The sequence below is a fragment of the Tachysurus vachellii genome, chromosome 22 (assembly GCF_030014155.1).
Source record: "Tachysurus vachellii isolate PV-2020 chromosome 22, HZAU_Pvac_v1, whole genome shotgun sequence".
NCBI lineage: Eukaryota > Metazoa > Chordata > Actinopteri > Siluriformes > Bagridae > Tachysurus > Tachysurus vachellii.
Genome location: NC_083481.1, coordinates 13952024 through 13976403, shown reverse-complemented (window position 1 = coordinate 13976403; position 24380 = coordinate 13952024). Strand labels below are relative to the sequence as shown.

The following is a 24380-nucleotide window of genomic DNA, read 5'->3' as shown; positions in this document are numbered from 1 at the left end:
GTGTTGTATTGAAAACATGTGTGCATTTAAACCCCAGGGCACTATGAAAGTAGAAGTTGATAAAATCTAAGTCTACTTGGAAATGTTGAATGACGTCATCAGTGTCCTATTCCAGTGATGAGTCAGGGCATACTCAGTTGACCTATTTTCAAGAGCAGGCCTATATAGTACACTACAGGCTTGTAAACAGGGTTATAAAAGATGTGAAAGATTTTTAAAAAAAAAAAAAACATCTCCCAAAAGGTAAACTGTAAAAAAATATATTAGTTTAAGTTTCATAAATTAGTATAAGACCTTGTCACATAGGATTCCTGGTTGACAAAATGCAAAGTTTCATCGAAATATTTTAATAAAAACTGGAAATGTGTACAGACAATAATATTTGAAGGAACTTTAAGTTTAATTTGAACAAATTTTGCTCAGTTGTAAACAGGATGCAAGAAGCATCTCCTCATAGCCTGTAATTTACAGGCAGACAGAACAAAGATAAAACTTTGCATATAACTGTCATTGTATAACTGTAATCGTCTCTGAGGGTGTGCTCTTGAAATGTTGCCCTCTGAATGCCACAACACACTTTCACTTCACTTTCCCGCCCCTTCATAACTGCCCTCAAAATACTAGTTAGGAAATATTGAGAAGTTTCTACTATGCAGTTAAAAATGTCAAATGGTTGCGTCATGTAACGTATCGTGTAACTTTGACGTCTCAAAGTTGCTTTGGTTATATAATCCAATACATCATTTAAATATAAATTATTACACAGTCATTAAATATTTGGTCTCAATTTTGTAACATTCAAATAAGTGCTTTCTGGTTTCAGAGTTAATTATGCTCAGTTCAGTTGTGTTTCACTGGCCTCAAGCCTAAATGTCACAACATATTTCTCACAGTACATTATGGGATTCTGTGGCAATCTTTAGCAGCACCCATAGTCCATAACATGGCACACATCTGCTGCATCATCTAAATACGTATCCAGTGGTCTCGTTCAGGAGAAGAGTCGAAGAATCCAATCTAAGCCTTGTGAACGAAATCTGATAAGATTGCTGTCAATGTTATATTTTGAAGGGATAGTCCTGTAGATAAAGTAGCAGAAGATGTGGTAGGGGCAGCTGTTCTGGGCAGTTTGTGTGTCTGTTTATGGTGAGGCGGACCAAGTGCTGTAATGTGGGGAAGGTTTTGGGTTTATATAAAGGCTGTCTGAGTTTGAGAAGAACAGTATTGTCCTTCAGTGCTTCTGTAGCATCTTCATCTTGCTTAGCTTTCTCCTTTCTCCTGCTGGTGCCCACGTAGTGTTGCACCAGTTCGGACACGGTGGGGAAGGACAGCAGGCGAGGACAGGTGCTAGAAATGTAGTCCAGTCGGAAGCGGTTGCCGCTGTACTCGATGCGTACGTTGGTAGGGCCTCTGTTCGTCTTTACAGAGAGGGTGAAGAAGTAGTGCGTGTGGCTGCTGTCGCGTACAAGGAACGTTCCCTCTGCCGTGCCTGCCAGAGCGTCTCCAGCCTGACTGGCTGAAATGTTCCCCCAGTACCAGCCTGAAAAACCAAGGAGACAATGTTAAAGTCTCATAATAATGCAAATTAAGAGGAGAATGGATTAGTGATTCCCATGGACGGTTTTCAAATTTTCCTTAATATTTAACCATGTAGATTTGACTTGAGCTATTATTTGCTTGTGTATTTATATTTTAACCTAACTAGGTGTTCAGTGTTTAGTTACAATGGTCTATAATGCTTATTACTTGTCATAAAATACAAGATGGTCTCAATAAAATAATTGTCTGAACTGTATAACCGGCAGTGAGATAATATGTTTTGCTGACATTTCGTCATTGCCACTACCATATTTGTAGGTGTTCTGTAAGTCGTATTCTGTCCTCTACCCAGACATCATATAGTAGGTTAATTCAAGGAATCTGTAACAATTCTATACTCTTATTTATTTATGTAATTTAAATTCTTAAATGACAAGGTGGCCATAAAGGCTGTACCTGAGGCATTCAGATGCTGAAATGTAGCATGGATGCATCGTAGGTTTTCAAAAGATTTCCATGGCTGAGCAGAAACCAGGACCGGTTGGTTACAGGGAGCTTCTCCGTTGCTTGTAACTATCATCTCTCCAGTAACCATTGCTGAAGATGGGATTAGAATCCTATTAAGAAAGATGGAGCTATTATATACTAATGAACTGCAAAGGACCATAACTTGGTTTGAGGTGAACACCATAAAACCACGTATTAGACCTTGAGAATGAACAACAACATGCTTGCTTAAGGCTACACAAGCAACATTCTTCACATAGCTAATCGATAATGTCAGGTTACACCCTATTCTTGTTTGATTAGATCTGCATCGTGATGAGATTTTTCACTCAGTGTTTTGTTCCTCAATATTACAGGCAGCAGTAATCCAGGTTTCTACACTTCTGTCTGGAAAGTTGTACAAGCAAAGCCATTATCTCTAAACTTCCCAGTTCTATGCTTGGTTTCTAGATTTCTTCTTCAGTGAATACAAATGAAGGCTAAAAGAAAGAATAGTGACTTACATCTACATCCGGAGTTCTATATAGATACTTTTTCAGATTTGTAAAAATAAATAAATAAATAAATAAATTGATGCAAATAAAATTGAATTCAATTTAACTGAATAAAAATCTTTAACTCTTAAACTGAAGGATATTAAAATGTTTAAAAATGCTGTGATTCAAAGATTATTAAAAGGCAAATGTAGCTGAGAACATTCATCTCCAATCACATTAACACTACCATGGTGCTAACTGATGTTTTTTTTGTTGTTGTTTTTTTTTTTGTTAGACCTTTCCAGGAATAGAAGTATAAAAAAAAAAAAAAAAAAAAAAAAAAAAAATTAAAAATTAAAAAATAAATAAATAAATAAGAAGATTATATTAGTCTACTATTAATCAGTAAAAGACTTACTGTACATTATGATAGACTTTAAGTTTAAAATAATATTTTATAACTTCTGTGGATATTTTTAGAACCTTTTCTATAAGTTACTGTTTAAAAATTGGTCTTACCTTGGCACACACAAGAGCATCACGAATTAATTCGCAACTGCTATATACGTGATGGGTAATGAGAGTTTTTTTTAACGTTTTAAAGATGATAAATTATACAAATAAAGAGTCCAAGCCGACATCCATCTCTGGCGTAATGGCGCACCGTGTCAGCCTGGGAAAGCACACGTTCACCTTGTCAGCAGTAAAAGCACACGTCTCTCCACGTTTAACGAGCTCCACGTAAGTGAGAAGAGCTCAGCGTTTTTTCTGAAGAAGAGCACCAGGGAAAAGGGTTTCCGAGAATCGGCTTGTTGTGGAAGGAGCGTCTGCCTGTGCGGCGCGTTTCACGGAACTGCGCTCGCAAAAGCTCCGGCGCGCTCTGATTGGTCAGTCAACGCGTAACCGAGGACTTTTCCTGGTAAAAGGCTTTCCAGGAAATCTGTACCAGTCAGTCACTCTGAATGGGCACGTCCTAAACCACATGTTAAACCATAATAAAGAGTGTATTAAACACTCATCCTGTTTGGCACACGGTGTATTACACTGTAGACGCCCATAAAAAATAAATAAATAAATAAATAAATAAATAAATAAATAAATAACTGGCATCTGTAAGAGTTTTGTACTCTTAACTTTTGTATTAATAAACCTTTTTTTGGTCCAGGATTTTTTTTTTTTAATGTTTGCATAAAATCCCTGATCTGTTAGTGTGCCTCTGTAAGCCTTGTGTTCTTTGCGTGTTGGTTAATAATAACTTTATACATGATGCCATTTCAGTTTTTAGTATTTCACTGCTTCTGATTCACTGCTTCTTTTTTTATTCCAGGGATTAAAAGGCTTAGCATGCACTTGCTTGAACTTCCTTTCTGGGAAACCAGACAAAGCACACGACAGACTGGAGATTAAATGTACAGAAACAGGTTTAATTTGAATATTATGCAAAATAATAAGAGAGATTTGTTTTATATCTGTGGCCTTGTGAATACAATGACTGTCAAAACATTTAGCAAGAACACAGGAGTGTGAATGAAGGCAGAACTTCAGAAAGAGAAGTCAGACAGTAGGATGCAGGAAAAACTCTTGAAGCTTCATCTCGGTTCGCACAGATCTCTTCTAGCTTCTAGCTCTCTTCACCATTCTCGCCTACTCCCTTGATCAGACGCTTGTTACCCCGTTTCCCTGTAGGGCCCTTTGGCTTGGCAAAGGCTTGTTTCAGGGCCTGTGGCTTAGGGTGAACTTCTTCATATAGGTAGTCTTCTGTCAAGCTCTCTCCACTGTCTATTTCCATCTTCAGAAACACACACACAGAAATATGTAATATGACTGGAGAGATTTCATACAGTACTTTAACATCAACTCAATCCTAACCCAGAAACCGGCACAACAGAGTCTACTCATCAGGGAGTCTTATTCACAAAAACAATGTGCTCCATAATTAGTGTCTTCACTATTTCCTGGAAATCACTTTCCAGGATTTGTTCCACGATTCATGCAGGATGGTTGCTTCTCATGAAAGGTTATTTAATCCGACATGCTCGGAGTTAAAGTGTGTTTATTTAAAGGATTAAACGTTAAATAGGTGAGATAAACTTAGATCAGTTTGCCTTTTATTGTTTAAAAATAATAAAACTACAATTTGACCCCAAAACCTGTTCAAACATCTCATATGTACTAGATTTACCTCACACTGGGATTTTCCTGGTATAATAATAAATTAAAATAAAATAAATAATGAATATAAACAAATGAAATAATAATAATAATAATAATAATAATAATAATAATAATAATAATAATAATAATAATAATAACAGCAAAAATAATAATGTTATTTTTATATTTATTATTATTAATGGTGGCAGTGATGATGGTAGTATTTATTCTAATAATATTTATTTGTTTATTAAAAACAATAAAAATATTTTGTTCATAAAAGGTCTGGTCTATTATTACTACTGACATAGTGACATATTTAGTTGTTAGTGACATCCAGGACATTCTCTCATTTTCCAGGTTTTTTCCACGACTGGAAAACCAGTCTATAAATTTCCAGGTCCTCCAGTTTTTCCATGATGTGTTATCACTCTGTTTCCTGCTGAATGAGGTGTTAGCTTTGACTCATACAGAGCACTGTATTCAAAAAGCGATTATAAACTCTTATAATGGACGACCAAATATTACCTTCTTACTGATCTCTATGCAGTAATCCCTCTCCACCTCCTCCAGCAGCCGGTTCTTACAGCTGGAGTAGAGCATCCTCTCCTTGATGCTACAGCTGTACCCAGGCATGGAGTAGATGAATACTAAAATCACACAAAAACACAGGTACTGAAAGTGAGAAAGAGAAATCTACAATATGTTACTGCTTTAACCACTTCAAGGAAACGATTAGTGTTTATGTTAATGCTTGATGATACAAGAACGTTAAAGTATAACCTCTGACATGCTAAAGCTATGTAATGTGTCATCTTTCATCAGTCATCTTCCATCAAATCCAAGAATTTGTTTACAATTTCTAAACCAGAGCATCTTCTGTACCGGACAGACCAGAAAACCATTGGGCAGTTTAGAGAAAAAAGAAACCCCCAAAAACATACCAGCGTGTTTGCTGTTTATTGACTGCCTCTGTAGTGTAGTTGTTTATCACAAACAATCATTTCAACACATTTCCTAGAAAAGTATGTAAAACCTGTTTATTCTAAGTGCACTGAAAATAAAAATAAAAGTCAACAACTGCCCCTATATCTCTCCATCCTTTTCTCATTACAGAAATTTCTGGCAATCACTCATACAAGACAGATGCAATTATTTCTGTGCTTCTGTAGCAGATCAGAGGATTAACAAACGACAAGCTTTTTCCGCTGATAACGCAAATAGGTTGATTTGTTTCCTGATACGTTGTGGTGCAGGTTTGAAAGTGCATCTAAAATTAAAAACAACTAAAAACAACTGCCATTACAGTAAGATGGTGGCTTAAAAACAAGACAGAGATTGTCTAAAATGGCACAATCTATGCTGTAATGATGAATAAATGGCTTGATGAAAAATGACCACTTCATCTCAGTGTACAAGCAGTAAGAGATATATTTAGAGAACAAACTGTGCAGCAGCCTGGAAAATCCCTTCACTAAGTGAACATTTTGCACATTTGCTACTATATTTAGTTCTGAAACTACTGAATTTCCTGAACTACTACATGTTACACTTTGGCATGTGTCTCAACCAAACATTACAGCATTTTCAATTTTGGTTACTTGTAAAAGAAAAATAAAAACATTATGTATTTAAGATTCAAAAATGGATTGATTATTTCAATACAGCACACAGCTATCCAACAAAATACTGAAAGACTTAGCGAGTAAAGGTCTCAACATTTTTGGGCAAACTGAATGTTCTTAGCACTGTATTTGTTAAACTGCCTCCTTATCCAACATGATATTTACGAGCAGAAGGTAAAAGAAAACATGTTGTTTTGGTTAATTTTATATGCTTATGTTTTCATGAAACATGAATTTAGGCATGAAAGGCCCAATATTTGTTAAAGCATTGTAGTAGATTAAAACACAAAAATGGTCTGGAGATGTACGCCAGACTGGGATGGGACAAAAAAGTTGCACGGATGAGCGATTTTCACTTTCACACAGGTGCACAGTGCAACAGTTTGGGGGTGATTTTCACATGACAAAGAAAAACCTTGGGACTTTAGTTGCAACCAGACAGAACTCAACAGACGTAACTGTTTAAAAAAAAAAAAAAAACAGGGGACTGACCCACAGCCTCCACACTCTGGCCCTGATATAAGTGTTTATACAGAAAGAAGTGATAGCGAGGAGCATCAGCAGGGATTCGTGCCGGCAGCTCACGAATATCTGTAGGATTGGTATGGACCAGCTCGATTGTCTCTCTCTCAGTGTCCAGCCTCTGTGAATACACACACACAGTAATTTTTATGTTTTTCACACATGAAATGTCAGAAGAAAGTACATGACACTTCTTTAATACGTGTGTGTGTGTGTGTGTGTGTATGTGTGTGTGTGTGTTTGGGTGGGACTCACTAGCTGGATGTAGTTGATCCGCCTTTGTTTGAGTAGCTGTAAAGCTCTTTTAGCTTCCTCCTGTAACGGGAACGCCAATCCCTGTAGATTCAACGGCTTACTGTCCACACTAATCTGTGTCTTACAGTTAGGAAATACATACAGTAGTCAAAGACAGGGACTCTCTCTCTCTTTCTCTCTCTCTCTCTCTCTCTCTCTCTCTTTCTCTCTCACACACACACACACAGACACAAATATAACCACCATTATCATGTAAGCCAACAGCAGACTCAACCTGCCATTAAAGCTGTATCAGCGGTCTCTGTGTGGCCTCAGTGTAAAATCCTCTTACCATCAGTTGTGAAAATATAATAATAATTAATTAATACTCTTAGGCCAATTAAAATGTTTGTATTAGAATTAAATTAATTAATTTAACTGCCACACAGTTCAATTTTTTAAAATATTAGTTTTATTCTAAAATAGCTGTTTTTTTAAATCCAATATGCTTTAGCTAGAACAATAAAACTAATATCATTTTTAAAACAACCACTATTAAATTGTAAAATCCCACCAGAACTCTCTTTAACATTTAAGATTATTGTTTATGTTGCAATGATTTTACTGCCCCCAGATCAGCTGAGAAGTCAGATGCAGAAAATTTGTAGATCGTACCTTTCCTCTGCCAGCCGGAGCAGTGACTCGTCTTCGCTCCTCCTAAGAAAAAAAATGCGACAAAATATAATCATATAATACGTATATAGACTCGCTGAGCACTTTATTAGGAACACTATATTAATACTATATTAAGGCCTCCTTTATTCTCAAAACAGCCTTGAAACATTCATTTGGGATTCTTGTACTGTAGATTTTTCAAGTATGCCTTCATGCTGTGATTCTCTTGTTCTACACACATCCCAAAGCTTATCTGTTGGAATCAGGTCCAGTTTCCTGGGAAGGCCACGGAAGAACATTAAACTCATTGTCATGTTCATGAAACCAGCTATGAGACTAATTGGATTGTGATATGGGATGTTATTATGCTGGAGGCCATTAGAAATTGTTGTAAATTGTGGTCAGAAGGGAATACACATGATCAGAAACAATACTCAAATACTGAAGCAGTGATTGATTTTGTATTAATGAAATGTGCCAAAAACACCATCACACCACCTCCACCGGCCTCGACTGCTGACATAAGGCAAGTTAGGTTCATGTACAGTATTCATACTGCTGGTGCCAAATTCTGACTTTACCATCAGTGTGCCTGTGTAGAAATCCTGATGTGTTTTTTTAGTCTTCAACTGTTCAGTTTTGGTGAATCTGTGTCCAGTGCAGCCTCAGGTTTCTGAGCTGATAGAAGTGACACCTGGTATCGTCGTCTTCTTCTTCTTCTTCTATTTACCCCAATTGTACAGAATGTTTATCTGATTAGCCTTTCTGTCAGTTCGAACCAGCCTGGCCGTTTCTCAGTTGAACTATCTCATCGAATAGGCATTTCCACCAAAACTGTCATTCACTGCTTGTTTTTTTTTTATTGTTCCATTCTGAGTCAACTCTAGATTCAGTTTTGAATAAAAATCCCATGATATCAGCAATTAGAGAAATACTCCAAGCTGCTGGTCTGCATCTGCACAATATTATACATTGCACTGCATAGCTGAATAAAAAATGCATGAATAAGTAGTTCAATACAGGCATTCCTAATAAAGTGCTCAGTGAGTGTAAAACACACACCCATCACACACACACACACACCTTAATCCACATCACAGTAATAAAAACTTACCCATACAACCTTGTCCTGTCAGGTGCATTTCAAGCAATACACATTGATTACAGTGGAGTTTGAAGGGAAAGTCATGTCAAAGTTTGAGTAACTTGAAGTGTTGTCTTGCTCACCTCTGTGGCTTTAATCTGATGGAGCTCCTGCTCAGCTGCAGTAAAGGGACCAGGGCTGGAGGAAGAGGACATGTGGCGAAGGTACCCCTGAAAACACACATCCTCCTGTGGACAAGAGGAAGATCAGATAAACAGGCACATTTTCTCTCAACCTGGAAACAGCCGATGACTTGTTAGAGCTGCTCCAGGATGTTAATAGTTATAGATTCTCAGAAATGGGTTCACATTTGCAGATTCGTAGAAATTCTCAGCACCTACGTGAAATGTTTTAGCCGATTAGGGGAAAGGTGCGGGGATGGAATTAAGGGTTGTATACTTTAACTATGTGGCTCTGGCAGAAGTGCCGGGGATATAAAGCACATCACAAGTTACTATTTGGCAAAGAAAAACATATAACTGTTGATATGGTGACATTTTCTGTAAGAAGTTCTTTATTTAGCATTTTTGGAAAGTTGCCTTGTAACAGTTTCCTGGGAACAAAATACATGTTTGGTCTTATTAACGTCAAGAGAAAGTGAGTGATGGTAGCAGTTTGAACTTAAATGTTAACAGGAGCATCTTTTTTTCATAGAGGTTCCACAACATTAAATGTAACTAGAAATTGGTTAAAAAAGGTCAATTTTAATTAATTAATTAATAAAAAACTGTAATCGACAACACACTGACGTGGTATGTATATGATAAAAAGGTTTAGGATGCACTGTTACAGGAGAAAAAAAACTCTGTTGTGATTTATAACTTACTTATGATGAAATATGACTGGTGAACTGTTGGGTAATCTTAAGTAAATTATGAGAATGGACCCACTAGTTTTTATGAGTTGGATAGATGAATGGATGGATAAATTAAAAGATTTTCCCAAGCTGTGTAAAAGAATGGAAGGATGGATGAATGGAGGAATGAATAACTTAAAAGATATTCTCAGGCTGTGTAGATGGATGGATGGACCAATAGATTGATAAATTATTTGATATTCCCAGACTGTGTAAATGGACAGTTGAATATATAATTTAATACATATTCTTAGACCGTGTAAAAGGTGGATGAAAGGAAAGATGGATGGATGGATGGATATCATGATAGATGATATCAGATCAGATAGATGAATTAACAGATATTCAAAGACTGTGTAGATGGATGGATGGATGGATGGATGGATGGATGAATTAACAGATATTCAAAGACTGTGTAGATGGATGGATGGATGGATGAATGGATGGAAGGATGAAGGGATGGATGGATGAATGGATAGATGAATTAACAGATATTCCCAGACTGTGTAGATGGATGGATGGACGGATGGATGATGGATGGAAGGATATATTAATAGATATTCCCAGATTGTGTAAAAGGATGGATGGATAGATGGATGGATGGGTAAATCAGATATTTCCACACTGTAAAACTATTATACTTTTGGTAATAATAGCAGTGGATAATAATAAGAAGAATGAGAACAGTATTAGTAATGTTAATGGTACTGTCACAATGTTCTGTGATGTCACAAAGTAATGACAGTAAAAAAAAGTTAAGCACTATAATAACGGCACCTGTAAAGGAACAGACTCCACATGTCTACCTACTTGTGTGGTTCCGAATAGTTCATCTTTGATGTGACTTCCACCGAACTCCTTTTTCAGTGTGGCACGAGTAGCGGCGTACACCATCTTCGATCGGACCTGCAGAGAGCAGTGAGTCAGCACACAGGCAGAATGTGGTCTCAGTGCAGCAAAGTGTGTAGATGTGAGAGTGTATGAATGTGTGTGTGTGTTTACAGGCGACTGATCTGGAGACCAGGAGATGAAGAGCCACTCGTAGCCCTGCTGGTTCTGCGTGTCCAGTCGGAGCAGGATGTAGCATGGCTCTGACATGTCTAACAGAGGCAGGACACATGGGTCGTAGTCCCGGTCCCAGCTCTGAGAGGGCTCTCTGTAGGACCCCAACACCAATTGTTCTACACACAGACACACACAAACACCATAGGCATCTTATCAATCTGAGTCTCTAAATAGTATGTATGATGAATTGTTTATCACATACTGCCATGCACATATTTCAGCCATGCTCTGGTGTGTCCTCAGTACACAGGTATATTTCCACTTCAGTTTCTGAGTCAATTCAAGATACTGAATTATTTTTTTAAAAAATTCTTTAAAATTAAAAAAAGAAATAAAACAACCAGAATTCTCTTACTCACCACTCCTTATGACAATCTTTATGACTCTGGTGGCTCCTTGCCTCGCTTTGACCAGAAACTGCCTCAATTCCGCAGTCGCTATAAATGTAACATAAAATTAACCAGTTAAGGATTCCTACTTATGCCTTACCTGCTGTAAAGAATTTTAACACAAAGTTAAACAGAATACTCCAGCATTTGTAATGTAACCTAATCTATAGCTACCACAATACTGTTTTATTGAAACCATTAAAACCATTTAAACAAAATTCATTCGGATAAGAAATCTATGAGCAGTTGTTAATACATTTATACAGAATGTTTACACAAATTACTTAAATTACTTAAATGTAATGAAGCATTAAACCTGTATTATTATTATTATCTTTTTAAATGTTTATTATAGGTGATACGCCAGGTAGCGTTGCTGCCTTACAGGATCCCTGAGCTCGGGTTACTGTCTGTGTGGAGTTTTACATATTCTCCCCCTGACTGTCTGGGATTTCTCTGGGATTCTCTGATTTCCACCGACCTCCCAAGAACATGCCGGAAGAAAGAATGTGAAGCGAGTGTGTGAATGTCTCATTCAGGGTGTATTCCTGCCTTACGTCCAGTGTGTTGCCGGTATAGACTCTAAAATCATTGTGCTAGTCCTTTTTACTGGCAGAATGCCACAAGAACCCACAGACCTTTCTATTCTCCTTTCTGTCCAGGAAAACTTCTTAAAATTCCTTTGTGTGGAATTTGTACATAAACTACAGTTTCGGTAGAAATGATTAAAGGTTATGTTGAAAAGTCCTGGGGAATTTTATTAGTCTGTGCTTTGGGTACTGAAACAAAGAAATGACCTCTAATACAGTTTAATAAGAAAAGAACAGGTGCATGACTCTCTGATAAGCCAGTGAAGTGAGCTTGAGAAACCTTCAGTATCATTGTTAATATGTTAGTTTGGCAAATAACAGCTCTGATCTTTGTGCCTTCTGCTCAGTTATAAGATTCGCCTTATCGAAAGACGACTAGACCAGTGAAGGAAATGAATACTACCCAAGGTTTCTTTAAGTCAAGACAGCCAGTGCCATGGTTTCACCATGGTAACCACTTGGCCAGGGTTCATAAATGATGTAGGTTCAGGTGAGATGCATGAAGTGTAGGGCTTCCGCCCCAGAGCTCCAGTTACACTGTCTTACCATTCACGTAAATGATTGCTACCTTTGATTTCTCTTAATACTCATGTAGATTCCTAGTTATGTAAGTATAAGGTTACACTTCATAGTTTTCTAACAGATTTTGACAGATTTGATCAGACAAGCTTATTAGAAATCAAATGAAATTAGATTGGATTAGATTAAATAAACTTTAATTAATTTATTTTATTTCTCATCCTTGAAATAAGAAAGAATGTTGGATTTTGTGCTGGTGAATGAAATTCTTTCATCACTCCATACTTGAGACAGACTGAGTGAATTGTTTAGTCTATTCGTTTAAAAAATAAGCAACAGCTTTAGGTTTTGGCTTGGATGTAAATATCCTTATTTATTCCAATGAAAACAATTATTCCAATGACTTTCAACAGCCTGTAAAGTGCTAAAACAAATTAACCTGCATTGTAGCTGGTTGGAAGACGATAAGTCTGATAACTCTGAACAGAATTTGCAAAGCACTTACCATGGATACCTGTCTGATGAGACATCGCTCCCAGCTTTTTTTAGCCCTCCAGATCAGTGCAGATACCTCCTGAGTATCCCGAGTCCTCCTTTTGTCTCCAATGCACACTGCTCCAATGGCACTGACAGCAAGGCCCCTAGCCTATCTTACCTGAGGGGAATCCTGGTTGAAACCTGATCCGCAGGAACGAGGAAGATGGGTATCCTTAATATTGCATCTGTCAGTGGATCTGGAATCCCTTATGTGTCAATGGCCATTACTGGAGATTTGCATCTGCATACAACAAACTCTCCTCAAAAGACCTGCTGCTAAGCTGTGAGGCAGACTGTTGCTGTCATTACGCACTGTAGTCATGCAGTTAGGGGCTACAGTACGCTTCTCTGGAGCATCTTTGGATCTGGCGACTCTGGTCAGTTATCTGGAGCTTCTCGTTTGAACAGTAATGACACGCTATCGTTGGCAAACGTGGAGGATTTGATCCGTGCACAGCAAACTAGTTACACCACCACCACCCCGGCTCAGATTCCAGCAGGCTGTGGTCATTGACATGCGACACTCGGCGTGTGGTTGATCCGCTGAGCATTACAAAACAGTTCAGTTCAGTCTTATTATTTGGTCTTCTTTGATCAGAGTGTCCTTAATATATTTACAAAAGGAATGTCTGTAACACCGAATCAACATTGGACACCATGACGCTTGTTCTAAATAGTTAGCAGTGCACCTTCCAAACTGAGGACAGCGTGTTATTTGGGGGGTGAGGGGTTATCTTCAGGGACTTATCTTTGGTCCTATTTGGTTTTTGTTTTTCACTTGATCATATTATGTGTGATCAACAGCACCACATATCTCAACCGTGTCAAATGTGTACCATTATTAATGGTGCTTGCAAAGCAACATTATTACTATTGTGCCGGACAAAATTTCGGCGCATAACTTGTCCCGCAGCTTTTGTCCTAGACCCATGAATGACGTGTCAAATCATTGAGGAGAGGTGTGCTATGACTTTTATAAGCGATCCGAGTGGCGTTTTTTCCCATAGACTCCCATTATAAACTTTGGAGGTTTATAACTCGGCAAGCTTACGAACTATCTACACCAAATTCGGCCAGCTCCTTTAGGGTGATACTCTGAACAAACTTTTAAATTGGTGTACCGACTGGCCTTCCGGTTGTGCCACAGCCCCGCCCCCAATATATGCAAAATCAAAAAACTTCTTACAACATGGACATGTGACATATCAATACACTCACAACAATGAGGGGAACTTCCTCACGTGTATTTTGATGACATCACGTGATGTCACGTGAAAATAAGAAATTAGCAGAACATGGACATGTGACATATCAAAACACTCAGCACAATGAGGAAAACTTCCTCAAGAGTATTCAGATGACGTAACATGCTCGTCTCGACTAGCCTCCGGGATTTGCCACGTGCAAGCACCATTCACATTTTCTTCAGGAAATGTACATTCTAGTTTGGTCCTGTTACTGTACATCAGCTTAACAAAATGTAGGAATTCACATTAGTTGTGAAAAAAAAAAAGCCCACAGATACCAGGATACAATTCCTATGGGTGTGTTATGTTGCCCTGTGACACAGAATGAACAGCCTTTATTTTTTTTATTGGTTGTCTAGACTCATGTCTTTCAATAGTGCACACTTCTCGGTTGGTAGATATGTAGTTGTGGTACGATAGACGAAAGTTAGCTGGTGTTCAGATGATCAAATTGGGGGGAAGATATGGTATAGTCTGCTACATTTTTGTGGCAGGAGCTTCCACATAAAGTAAATGTTTTGTGGCCCGTGACAGACATTTTGTTATATGTTTGCAGGATCTCTGGAAGTTAGATGGTTTTCTTCATGTAAGCTGGATTCTTAAGTGGTTTATCCCACTGTACCTTTACTCTTAGTGGCTTCATGTATAATTCACTCTACTGTAGACCTGGCACCATTTATTATTCAACACATCTTAGATGTCTATTCCTCACTCACGCATGAACCAGCAATTAATCACTAATAACTGAAATACAGGGGCTGGAATTAAATACTGTTTTGAATTGTTTAAGAAGTCACAGCTTATTCCAACCTACAGTTCCTACGTCTTCGAGCTAAACACGCCTAAGAAATTCCTTCGAGAGACTTTTATTTTGAAACCCTATAAAACGCTGCTGTGCTGCTTGTTGTGTGCTTCTTATCGATGTGTAAAATCCATGCTTTTGGGTCAGGCTTGTGACATGAGCACAGTAAAGTTATTAAACGTGTGGAAAAGTCGAAACTTGAACAGAAGCTGTTTTGATCGCTGTATTTTGTGGAACACGCGAATTCACGATTATGAAGCGACACGAGGTTTGGGAACGGATTCGGAGAAAGAAACTGGGAGAAAAAGAGGACTGAGAGCTGCGGATATCGCAGAAAGGCTTCGGCGTGAAAAAGAGCAAAATAAAGATACAACAAATAAGGTGAGTTTGATAAATTTGACATTATTTTTTTTACATTATTTTGACATTATTCTTCCATTTCCGGTCCGACCGAATAAAAATACCGTTTAACTCCTCCTTCTTTCCCTCTAAAGGTTCCGGTGTCTCCTGTACAGCGTCATGTGGCAGAACTGAAGCGGTTTACTCAGCAGCTCCAATCTGTCCATCCAAATGTTTTCTCAAAAGCACTTTCTAAAAGTATTCTGTACCAAGACCAAACTCTCATTGCTATAAATAAACCATATGGAGTCCCTGTTTACAGTAAGTAACTGTAATGAGGTGTATAACCAGGAATCCATTATAAGATTGATGGTCTGTGTTACAATTCACTGTATATTTACTATAGATTTAATAATTACTAAAGATTTGACATGACAATATCAAACACCTGGATAAAACATCCACCAAATACATTACTGGCCCACATTTAACTCTTTTATACGGCTAAATGACACCAAGCAACTAAATAAATAAGTATGTTTTATGTGCTTTGATTATAAAAGACATAACTTGGAGCACAGGGATATAAAATATTTGGTTTAACCCGAGACGCATATGTTCCAGTGTAAACCCTTGACTAAAGTAATCTGGAATATAATTTAGGAAATAGTTAAGACCACCAGGAACAATTATACTAACATTAATTGCTTTTCTAATCATTCTTTTGTCTTTAGAAAAAAAAAAATAAAAAAACATGCACATCTTTCAGCAGTCATCAGGGTTTCCATTAAGAAAAGGTTATAACTTGTGGCCGAACATTTTAAATCTTAAATCTCTTTAACGCTTTTAACTGCAAACGACACAAAAATATAGCTAATCAAATGTGCACGTTGAAGCCGAACCAACCCTTAACAAATCCTGTGTCGAGTTGGTTACCATGAATATTGATACACAATGATTCAGGTTAGTTTCTTCACTTCTGTTTAGATTTTTTTTTTTTTTTTATTAAATCAAATCTGGGAATTAGTCTGTCATTGTTTGAAGAAATGGCTCTAAAATGACCTGGGTCTTTTCAGTATGTTCAGAGAAGGGCCCCAGGGCTTTATATCTTGACTGAATCATGGCTGCTCATTTCCATAGGTAATGGAAGCATCAGGAACAGCATTGCAGCGAGCCTGCCGGTCCTGGCCAAGATTATTGACGGTGCGAAAGCAGGATCCGCGCTGCACATCTGTTACAGTCTAGAGAAGGACACTACAGGCATTTTGTTCCTGGCCAGGACAGAGGAGACTGCTGAACGAATACACAATCTCATCAGAACGCATCAAGCGGAGAAGAGATACATGTAAGTGATTATGAAACTCAGAAATATTTCATCACATAACACACAGAATGTTAATCTTGAAAATGTCTCTCACTCAAGTTCATTATGTCTCTCACTCAATGATATTATTTGGAGCATGTAGACTGATTTTTTATATACATATATATGTATATACATATATATATATATATATATATATATATATATAATATATATATAATGTTTTGTAACTATATATATATACATATATAGTTACAAAACATCTCAAAGGATCCTTTATTATTTTTTTATATATTATTATTCTCTCTCTCTCTCTCTCTCTCTCTCTCTCTCTCTCTCTCTCTGTATGTGTGCGTATATATATATATATATATATATATATATATATATATATATATATATATATATATATATATATATATATATATATATATATATATACATATATACACATACGCACACATACAGAGAGAGAAAGTGGCCTCCAACACTCTACAGGCATTACATGGATTGTAAGCCTGTCATGTATATTTTTTTTCACAAAACATCTCACAGGAACCCTTATTATTATTATTGTGTCTTAAAAAAATAAATAAATGAAAAAAAAATGTATATATATTAAAGAGTATGGTCATTTGGTTGCTTTATTATCTAAATACAGTGCGTCATATAGATAGATTCGCTGGCTCCTTGAGGTTCATGACTCAGGAACGGATGTATTTAATGTTTCTAATCATGTGACTTTTGATGGTAACTGATAGCACTAGAACTAATTAAGGGTTTTCAAAGTAATGGTTATGAATACTTAGGCTTATATGTGTTAGTATTATTTTGTTAGTATTAAATATTATATAATACATATTACATTTTGTCAATTTCAATTCAGGATTGTAAAAGTAAAACAGGGTAAATACTTATGCTATGACATTGTAGTAGTAATAATACTGTTTAATCACATAGGGTGATCACCGTTGGTGTCCCAGTTCCTTCTGAAGGTGTGATTGACATCCCCATCATTGAGAAAGAGGTCATGGGGGACCAGCATCACTTCAAGGTGAGCAAAATCATGCTAAAATTCGCATCACTTGAGTCCATGAGCAGTGCATGGTCACTAGATTTGTTGTTAAGGTCATTTTTAGTTCCTGGTATTTATTTTTTTTTTTTTTCCCATTGGATGAAATAAAATCAGAAAACTGCAGTAATAAAATTCATTCATCGTACCTGCCTTGAACAAGCTATACTGACATTGAGGCATCCTGCAGATGGGTTTGAGTCCGTTGTACAGACCGGATGATGAGGGAGGTGGGTTAGTCCGAGTGAGAGCTCACCGGCAAGCGCTTGGCGCCGTCACACGCTACAAAGTCCTGGACAGCAGCTCAGGATGCAGCTTGGTGGAGCTCCAGCCAGTCACAGGTACTGAGAGATTACTACATCATCGAATTCCAGACAAATTCCACCCTGGAACACACTAGATATATTTGTGATCTGTTTAATGCACTAGGGTTAATATATCCTCGCGAGAAGTCGTCTGCCGTGCCGTCGTTACATCAGGACATTGCTACTGCAATGAATCTCTAATAGATAAAAGATGCTCAGGTTTCATAGTTAGTTTTGAACGTAAAAGCACAAGAGCTTCTTTCTTCACTCAACATTTTTCATCGACACAAAACCATCCATAGAGTCTGTAGGGACGGCAGAGGTCTGATTTAAAAAAAAAAAAAAAAAAAAGCAAAAAAAGTTGGAGCTTTGCTGAAGTTTCTTTAATAATTATATGGGAATGTAATTCTAAATTCAAAAATAATTGAATTAATGTGTGTGTTTACAGGAGTGAAACATCAGCTGCGGGTTCATACGGCGTTGGCTTTGGCTTGCCCCATCCTGGGAGATCATAAGTACGCCCACTGGAACAAGCTGGCTCCTCAGGTACGTAACTGTAAACACACCTGACATTCAATCCTAAATGAACGTTCAATATTGAAGCTGCAGCCATGCCAGATAGGGAAGGGTAGTGTATGTGTGCATTAATTATCAGATGGATGGATTGGCAAAGGTATCTGCTGAAGTAGTCCAAGCTTATGCAAGTCAAACTGCAGCAATGTTGTGCTGTTGATGTGAAACACATTAAATATACAGCTTGTTCCCTCCAGATCAACGATGAACACAGGCAGTGTGAAATGTTTCATTCACTCTGTTCTTGTTCATTGCAGCTTTTTTTAATTTTTACTTTGTTGAAACAATATTTTAAGAGCATTTCTCTATGCTCCCAGAACTGAAGTGCTCTTTATATGCAACAGTTTCTCTGTACAGCACTAATTCTCCTAGATCATAAGTACCTTAAGGCAAATTCAGATAATGCGTAAATGCCATAAAGCTGTTTTGTTCCTCATTTAGATATTTTCACAGAGCACAGTTTGCTTTGGTGCTGGGACATCTGCCAAAAGTTGTCAAGTTTCATAAGCTAGCTACGCATGTATCAGTTACAGGGCAATTTAATAGGACAGTGTGGTAAATGAATCAACACACACACTAGTGTCACGATGCTAAAAAAAGAATTCTCCCATCTCGAGAGATGATCTTAAATGATTTTTTTTTTTTTTTTTTTTTACTGGTCACGCATCACCAAACGCCAATCTCACGTTTCTGCCTGCAGAAGTTGCCAGAAGGCGTGCTGCGGCGACTCGGACTGGAGCAGAGCAAAACCCGACACCTTCCTCTCCACCTGCATGTCCGACAGATCACCCTGCCGGGGGTCAGGGGTCACGGTGACCTCACGGTGTCTTGCCCGCTTCCCAAATTCTTCACAGAAGCTCTGAGAAAGCTGCAAATCGAGCTGCCCGAGAAGCCGTAAAAAGGAGGAGAACCGCTTCAGATGTGACCATTAGAACTCTTTAACTGGAAACTAAGGCTTACAAGAAGTCTGAATAGTGGCATCGAATAAAGAGCGAACAGGATACGTCAACTGGATGTGGTGTGAAAGTCGCAACCACGCGGATCAAATTGCTTATAAAGCCCGGTCTGTGTGACTCGGGTGAATAAGGGACCTCATTTGTAGTTTGTGCAGCATAAGAATATTTATGATTGTGTTTTGTGTCTTATTTTTTAATGAAACCCCCAAATAAATTGAACTTCACTGCTATCCATTAACCTATTTTCCTTGTAATATCCTTCCATAGATAATACAACAAACTTTTCAAAGAAATGAAAGGAAAAAAGAATAAAAAAAAAAAGACACTACACAGTTACAGGGACCTCACTGTACAAAAGGCATGTTTGAAAACACAGGCTTCAATTCTTCAGTCTCCAGCACCACTATAATATCAATACATATCAGATTACCATAGATGCACATATATATATATATATATATAAAAAAAAAAAAAACATGGAGGAAAAAAAAAAAAGTCTGTATAGAGCACAATCCTTAAATTGTCTTGACTGCGCTCCTGCAAAATCACGGGTGTGTAAAGGGTTTCCCGAAAGGCCCCGTGTTTTAACCCCATGCAGAGATGCCTCCAGTCTACATCACACACTCCTCACCTCTCCTAGTTACAGTGGCAAAAGAATGAGAATTGGGGTTGGGGTAATAAATGATAGATTATGAGCGTGAAACAAAGGGGGTACATATATATATATGACAGTGTGACAGCTAGCAAAGAGAAACTGCATGTTAAAGGTGTGTAGCGCCAACAGGCATCACATGAACAGATTAAGTAAGATCTTTATTAAAATAAAAAAACAAAAAAATAATAAAGGCTTGCAAGTTCGGTTCAGTTCGGTCCTCCAGTGGCGGCTGGTCAGAGGAGGCACCTCCTGAAATTCCTGGTTTGTGGAAATGGAGGATTTTTATTACTATTATTTTTTTAAATAATTATATATACACTGTACGTACGAGTGCGTAGAATTCTCACTGCAAATTCAGAAAGCATCAAGACCATGATGCAATGTAGTGCAGTTTTAGGAGCAAACTTCCAAAGAATCCCAATTGTGTGACAAAACAATGATTATGCTATAAGTCTTGATTTCGGAACCACTTCAGATTTATACGCTGGAATCAATCAGTGAGCTCAAGGCAACGGGCACCTGCTGAACATCTGTTGCTTTTTGTTAATTAGTAAACAGACACTGATTTATTTATTTCTTTTTTTTAAATCCTACTCAAAAAAATTTGTATGAAGTAAAAGTAAACGTAGGTATTGTTGCCTCCTCTGTCCGTGTGCCACCACTGGTGCGTGCTTCAGGTCGTAAATACAGAGCACGAAGAGACACAGCGATGGCTACGTTCCCTCCTTTTCAGTTTGTGTGCGACCGAGTCGCAGTGAGGCTGTGAGGACGGAGGAGCTTGGAGGTGGAAATCTTTCTTTCACCATCTCTCTCTCTCTCCTTCTCCCTCATCTTCCCTCACTGAATGTTGGCTTGTGTGATGGAGATTATTTCTTGGATTTCCCGCACCACCATGATGCGCGTGAGCATCTGCTCCAGCTGCTCGCTAGTGATTGGCTGGGTCGAGTACCATATAGGGCTGTTCGGGGCTACGACAGGCTCTGGCGTCAGGTAATACGTGTCATTCCGGCCTTTGGCAGTCTGGGGGCTGGTGGGAAATTGCGCACGTGTTAAACGCAGTCTATTAAATACATATTTAAAAAATAATAAAAAAAAGAGACAGACCTTGATTTGGTTTCATTTTAGAAAAGTGTGCAATATATAATAATATAAAACACCAAGCTAATAGTAAATAAATACGTAATTAGTATGATTTATCACACAATTTGTATTTCTTTTTTTAGCTATAAATATCAAGAACAGATTTGTAGCTCTGGTTTGCATTTCAGTTGCTCGGTTTTCACGTTTATTTTCTTTAAAAACGAAAATGTCGTACGCAAGTCAGAGTTTATGACCATAAAACACTACAAGATGAATGGACTGGTAAAGGCTTCCTTTAATCAGTGCTCACCATTTGAAGAGGTAAAAGTCGTAGAGCTTGATGGGGCAGCGAAGTGGATTCTCCGGATCTTCAGCTTGCTCTGCGTACATATCGTCTGTCACTACAGCGGGAAGCAACAAAGAAAGAAGGAGATGGTGAAAAACCATTATGGTGCGAAATAAAGTTCGACACTAATACAAACATAAATCACAATGTAAAGTGTTCCGCACCTTTCTGGCCAACGTGGTGAGAACCGACTCCTTTAAGGTAGCGGATGCTGGTGCTCTTGTCTTTTGGGTTGGTCGGGTTCTTCTTGGTGTGCCGGAGCACTTTGGAGAAGGCAACTTTCATATGCTGCTCCACTGTGGTCAGGTGGAAATACCTATGAAATAAACATTTTCCCCTAACGTAAGACTTCCTCTCTTTAGTTTAGTATATTAAACAACACACTTCCTGCTTTTAAACATGTTAAATGTAGGGTCTCCGTTGTTTGAGAAATGCTTCAGAAAACTGAGTCGGGACGACAAACAAAACAAAAATCAAAACAAACGTGTAGCCATTGAGCAGAAGGGGCTTGTCTTGTCAATATGCGGCGGAGAGAGTGTTCAGTGCGCATGTGTGACATTAGCAGAAAGCGGTTTTAACATCGACATGGAGGATAAAAACAAAAAGAAAGAGAAGAAAGCCTTACGATAAAGCCAGAAGTAGGACCGTGTTAATACAGGATCAGCTTTCCAGCGCTGGAGAGAACTGAAGGAGCAGGAAGTTGGCACATATTCACAGATTGGAGTTTCCCGAGTCAATAACTCCTGAGCTAAACACTGTTACTACACAAATAACACCTCTTTTCTATCGTAGTAATGTAGAGACGCAGCTACAACCGTGTTTTGTGTAGTAACAGTGTTTAGCTCAGGAGTTATTGACTCGGGAAATCCAACTTTACTTAAGACGCCGAGGCGCTTTTTTCCTTCTCGATTGGTGAGTAACGTTGGTTTTGCTTTGTTACACAGAACTAATATATGCCGTCCTTTGCATGATTATGCTTGTGTGTCATTTTTGCTTGTTTGTTTATCTGCAATCGTATTGTTCTTCCCTTCAGCTATGATAAAGACACATTTCTTTCCATTAGTTACCTGGGTTACATATGTATGTGTGGGCGGAGCTATCAATACAGGGGTGGGACCCATTTGGGTTAGGGGCGTGTTTGTTTTGGTCAATTCAAATGTCAACGTTGGCTTTCAAACAACGGAGACCCTACCTTTAGTTACCTTCATTTATCTTAAAGAAATATTTTACACTTATTTTTTGGAACTTTGGACCACACTAGGTAACATAATGTACATCAGTGCACAGAAGAAGAAAAAACAACTGAAACCCATAACTGTACTTTTGGAAAGACCTAATCAGACGCCTAATTCAGATATTCATGGTTCGTTAGCACCTTTCATCAGCAGCCATGTTTGTGGCTCTATTTTGCCCCCTAGTGTATTAACAGAGATGAGCTTTTTTTCCCTACCATTCCAATTTAATTGTGGTTTATTGTTTTGTACTGAATTTGCCACCTCTGGTATAGATGAAATAAAAGAAGCTAATAAAAAAAAAATAAAAAAAAATAACGGAATATAAATCGTTCCGGTGACTCACTTGGTGTTGAAGTACATTAGTGTAGTGAGTAAAGTAGATGGTGAATGAGCTCCCAGCTGTTTACACTCCCACAACATCTCCTCAGTCACATGACTGGGGATAATATAACCTGAAAGAAAAGGCAACAAACCGTAATTGACACACAAATAACACTTTTTTCCAAAAGTTTTTCCAACACAAGGACAAACATCCAACAGTCCAGCAAGTTGCAACCAAAACACAAATCAGAAAAGAAAAAAAAAAAAAAATTCAGCCTTTTTTTTACTGCAACTATAACTTTTGGAACCACAGGGAAGAAAAGTATTGTATTCTTTACCAAGCGGATGGACACTGGGCCTCCATTCCTCCAGGATTTTGTGTAGGCACTGGGAGAAGCGGGAGTAATATTGGTCTGAAAAGATGTCGTCCACCCTTCCGTTCTCGAACATGTACTACGTACAAAAGACACAAGTAAGAATATCACATGAGACAAAAATATAAAATCACTGAATAAACATTGTTTGAACAAAAAAAAAAAAGAAAAGGGAAATAAGGCACACATAACATACTTTCTGTATACATAAAAAGATGTAATATAGCGCGTCGGGTTCAAAAGTCTCCCCTTCTAAACCACGGGCCTCTTGGGTCATGAGAGACAGAGCCACATTAAGCTCACCCACAGAACTGGAGACTAGATCCTCTCTGAAACGCAAAGGCTGGCGGCCTGCAGGAAGACCAAACAAAAGACAAACCGACACGCATAAGGAACGTGTTTCATAATGTCTATTTCTAGAGGAAGAGAGGGTACTAAAGACTACTAAAACTAGGACCACGTAAACGGATGAGAAATAATTCACTCACGGCCAATTGGCGCCAGCTTGTTCTGTTCGTTCTTATCGAGCTCTGCATTTTTGCGCTGCACCCACAGCCTCCAGGTCTCCAGGCCTTCCTCTGGCTTTAGCACTGTAGGAAGAAGCAGCTCAGGAGGAGCTTCAGCTTGTGGCTCTGCCTCAGTCTGAGAAGGTAGGGAAATTCGTTAAATAATGGGTCACGACACAAAAATAATATATTCCGACGTGCTGTACAGTTGTTGCAGATGTTGGGGCAGTCAATAAATGTCTAAAACATAAAAATCACTTATCTTATTCGTAAATTAAACCCAGTTGACAAAAGGAATTGTTGGCAAACACAAATTCTAATTATTGACATAATTTAACAGTTTTCTGTTTTCACACTGTAAACAATATTTGTCTGTAGTAAACATATAGAAGTTGTGGTTATGGACTAAGTCA

General features: G+C 38.1%; 4 protein-coding genes across 8 annotated transcripts in view; 1 reads left to right on the top strand and 3 right to left on the bottom strand.

Moving 5' to 3' along the window:
- Positions 1 to 326: 326 nt before the first annotated feature.
- On the bottom strand, positions 327 to 3400 carry LOC132838293 (cytokine-inducible SH2-containing protein-like). Of its 2 annotated transcripts, none has more exons than XM_060858551.1 (3): positions 3042 to 3400; positions 1996 to 2136; positions 327 to 1540 (listed from the first exon to the last, which is right to left on the bottom strand). In XM_060858551.1, exons 2-3 carry the CDS (start codon positions 2132 to 2134, stop codon positions 1059 to 1061), a joined length of 621 nt encoding a protein of 206 aa, XP_060714534.1. In that variant the 5' UTR covers positions 2135 to 2136; positions 3042 to 3400; the 3' UTR covers positions 327 to 1058. The 2 variants fall into 2 exon arrangements, with proteins under 2 accessions (XP_060714534.1, XP_060714533.1); XM_060858550.1 differs by having other exon boundaries at positions 1996 to 2156; positions 3042 to 3397.
- A 531-nt stretch (positions 3401 to 3931) lies between these two features.
- twf2b (twinfilin actin-binding protein 2b) lies at positions 3932 to 13221 on the bottom strand. Of its 3 annotated transcripts, XM_060858066.1 has the most exons (10): positions 12801 to 13218; positions 11157 to 11234; positions 10735 to 10913; positions 10543 to 10638; positions 8960 to 9064; positions 7733 to 7774; positions 7079 to 7198; positions 6794 to 6944; positions 5205 to 5326; positions 3932 to 4311 (listed from the first exon to the last, which is right to left on the bottom strand). In XM_060858066.1, the coding sequence occupies exons 1-10, from the start codon at positions 12823 to 12825 to the stop codon at positions 4144 to 4146; spliced, it is 1086 nt and encodes a 361-aa protein (XP_060714049.1). In that variant the 5' UTR covers positions 12826 to 13218; the 3' UTR covers positions 3932 to 4143. The 3 variants fall into 3 exon arrangements, with proteins under 3 accessions (XP_060714049.1, XP_060714048.1, XP_060714047.1); XM_060858065.1 differs by having other exon boundaries at positions 7079 to 7192; positions 10543 to 10913; positions 12801 to 13221; XM_060858064.1 differs by having other exon boundaries at positions 10543 to 10913; positions 12801 to 13220.
- A 1719-nt stretch (positions 13222 to 14940) lies between these two features.
- rpusd4 (RNA pseudouridine synthase D4) lies at positions 14941 to 19688 on the top strand. Its single transcript, XM_060857564.1, has 7 exons — positions 14941 to 15262; positions 15376 to 15541; positions 16361 to 16565; positions 17505 to 17598; positions 17807 to 17957; positions 18370 to 18467; positions 19195 to 19688. The coding sequence occupies exons 1-7, from the start codon at positions 15014 to 15016 to the stop codon at positions 19390 to 19392; spliced, it is 1161 nt and encodes a 386-aa protein (XP_060713547.1). The 5' UTR covers positions 14941 to 15013; the 3' UTR covers positions 19393 to 19688.
- A 106-nt stretch (positions 19689 to 19794) lies between these two features.
- LOC132837745 (transcriptional regulator QRICH1-like) overlaps positions 19795 to 24380 on the bottom strand; it is an 11185-nt gene continuing 6599 nt past the window's right edge. For both annotated transcript variants that reach the window (XM_060857562.1, XM_060857561.1), the window contains exons 6-12: positions 23950 to 24103; positions 23658 to 23812; positions 23426 to 23540; positions 23110 to 23218; positions 21696 to 21847; positions 21496 to 21586; positions 19795 to 21132 (exon numbers count right to left, since the gene is read on the bottom strand). In XM_060857562.1, the coding sequence (XP_060713545.1) occupies positions 20943 to 21132; positions 21496 to 21586; positions 21696 to 21847; positions 23110 to 23218; positions 23426 to 23540; positions 23658 to 23812; positions 23950 to 24103 (966 nt within the window). In that variant the 3' untranslated portion in view covers positions 19795 to 20942. The remainder of the gene's footprint in view (positions 21133 to 21495; positions 21587 to 21695; positions 21848 to 23109; positions 23219 to 23425; positions 23541 to 23657; positions 23813 to 23949; positions 24104 to 24380) is intronic.

What these genes read in the sequence shown, in the direction of transcription:
- LOC132838293 (XM_060858550.1), bottom strand. Translation starts at nt 3,061, where the DNA reads ATGCTCTTGTGTGTGCCAAG. An exon ending in ATGCTCTTGTGTGTGCCAAG is followed by an intron (nt 2,157 to 3,041) that starts GTAAGACCAATT and finishes CTTTCTTAATAG; the next exon opens with GATTCTAATCCCATCTTCAG. An exon ending in TCAGCATCTGAATGCCTCAG is followed by an intron (nt 1,541 to 1,995) that starts GTACAGCCTTTA and finishes TTGGTTTTTCAG; the next exon opens with GCTGGTACTGGGGGAACATT.
- twf2b (XM_060858064.1), bottom strand. Translation starts at nt 12,825, where the DNA reads ATGTCTCATCAGACAGGTATCCATG. An exon ending in GGATCAACTACATCCAGCTA is followed by an intron (nt 6,945 to 7,078) that starts GTGAGTCCCACC and finishes GTGTATTCACAG; the next exon opens with AGGCTGGACACTGAGAGAGA. An exon ending in CCAGAGTGTGGAGGCTGTGG is followed by an intron (nt 5,327 to 6,793) that starts GTCAGTCCCCTG and finishes GTGTGATTTTAG; the next exon opens with TATTCATCTACTCCATGCCT.
- rpusd4 (XM_060857564.1), top strand. Translation starts at nt 15,014, where the DNA reads ATGCTTTTGGGTCAGGCTTGTGACATGAGCACAGTAAAGTTATTAAAC. An exon ending in CAAGCGGAGAAGAGATACAT is followed by an intron (nt 16,566 to 17,504) that starts GTAAGTGATTAT and finishes TTAATCACATAG; the next exon opens with GGTGATCACCGTTGGTGTCC. An exon ending in GGAGCTCCAGCCAGTCACAG is followed by an intron (nt 17,958 to 18,369) that starts GTACTGAGAGAT and finishes GTGTGTTTACAG; the next exon opens with GAGTGAAACATCAGCTGCGG.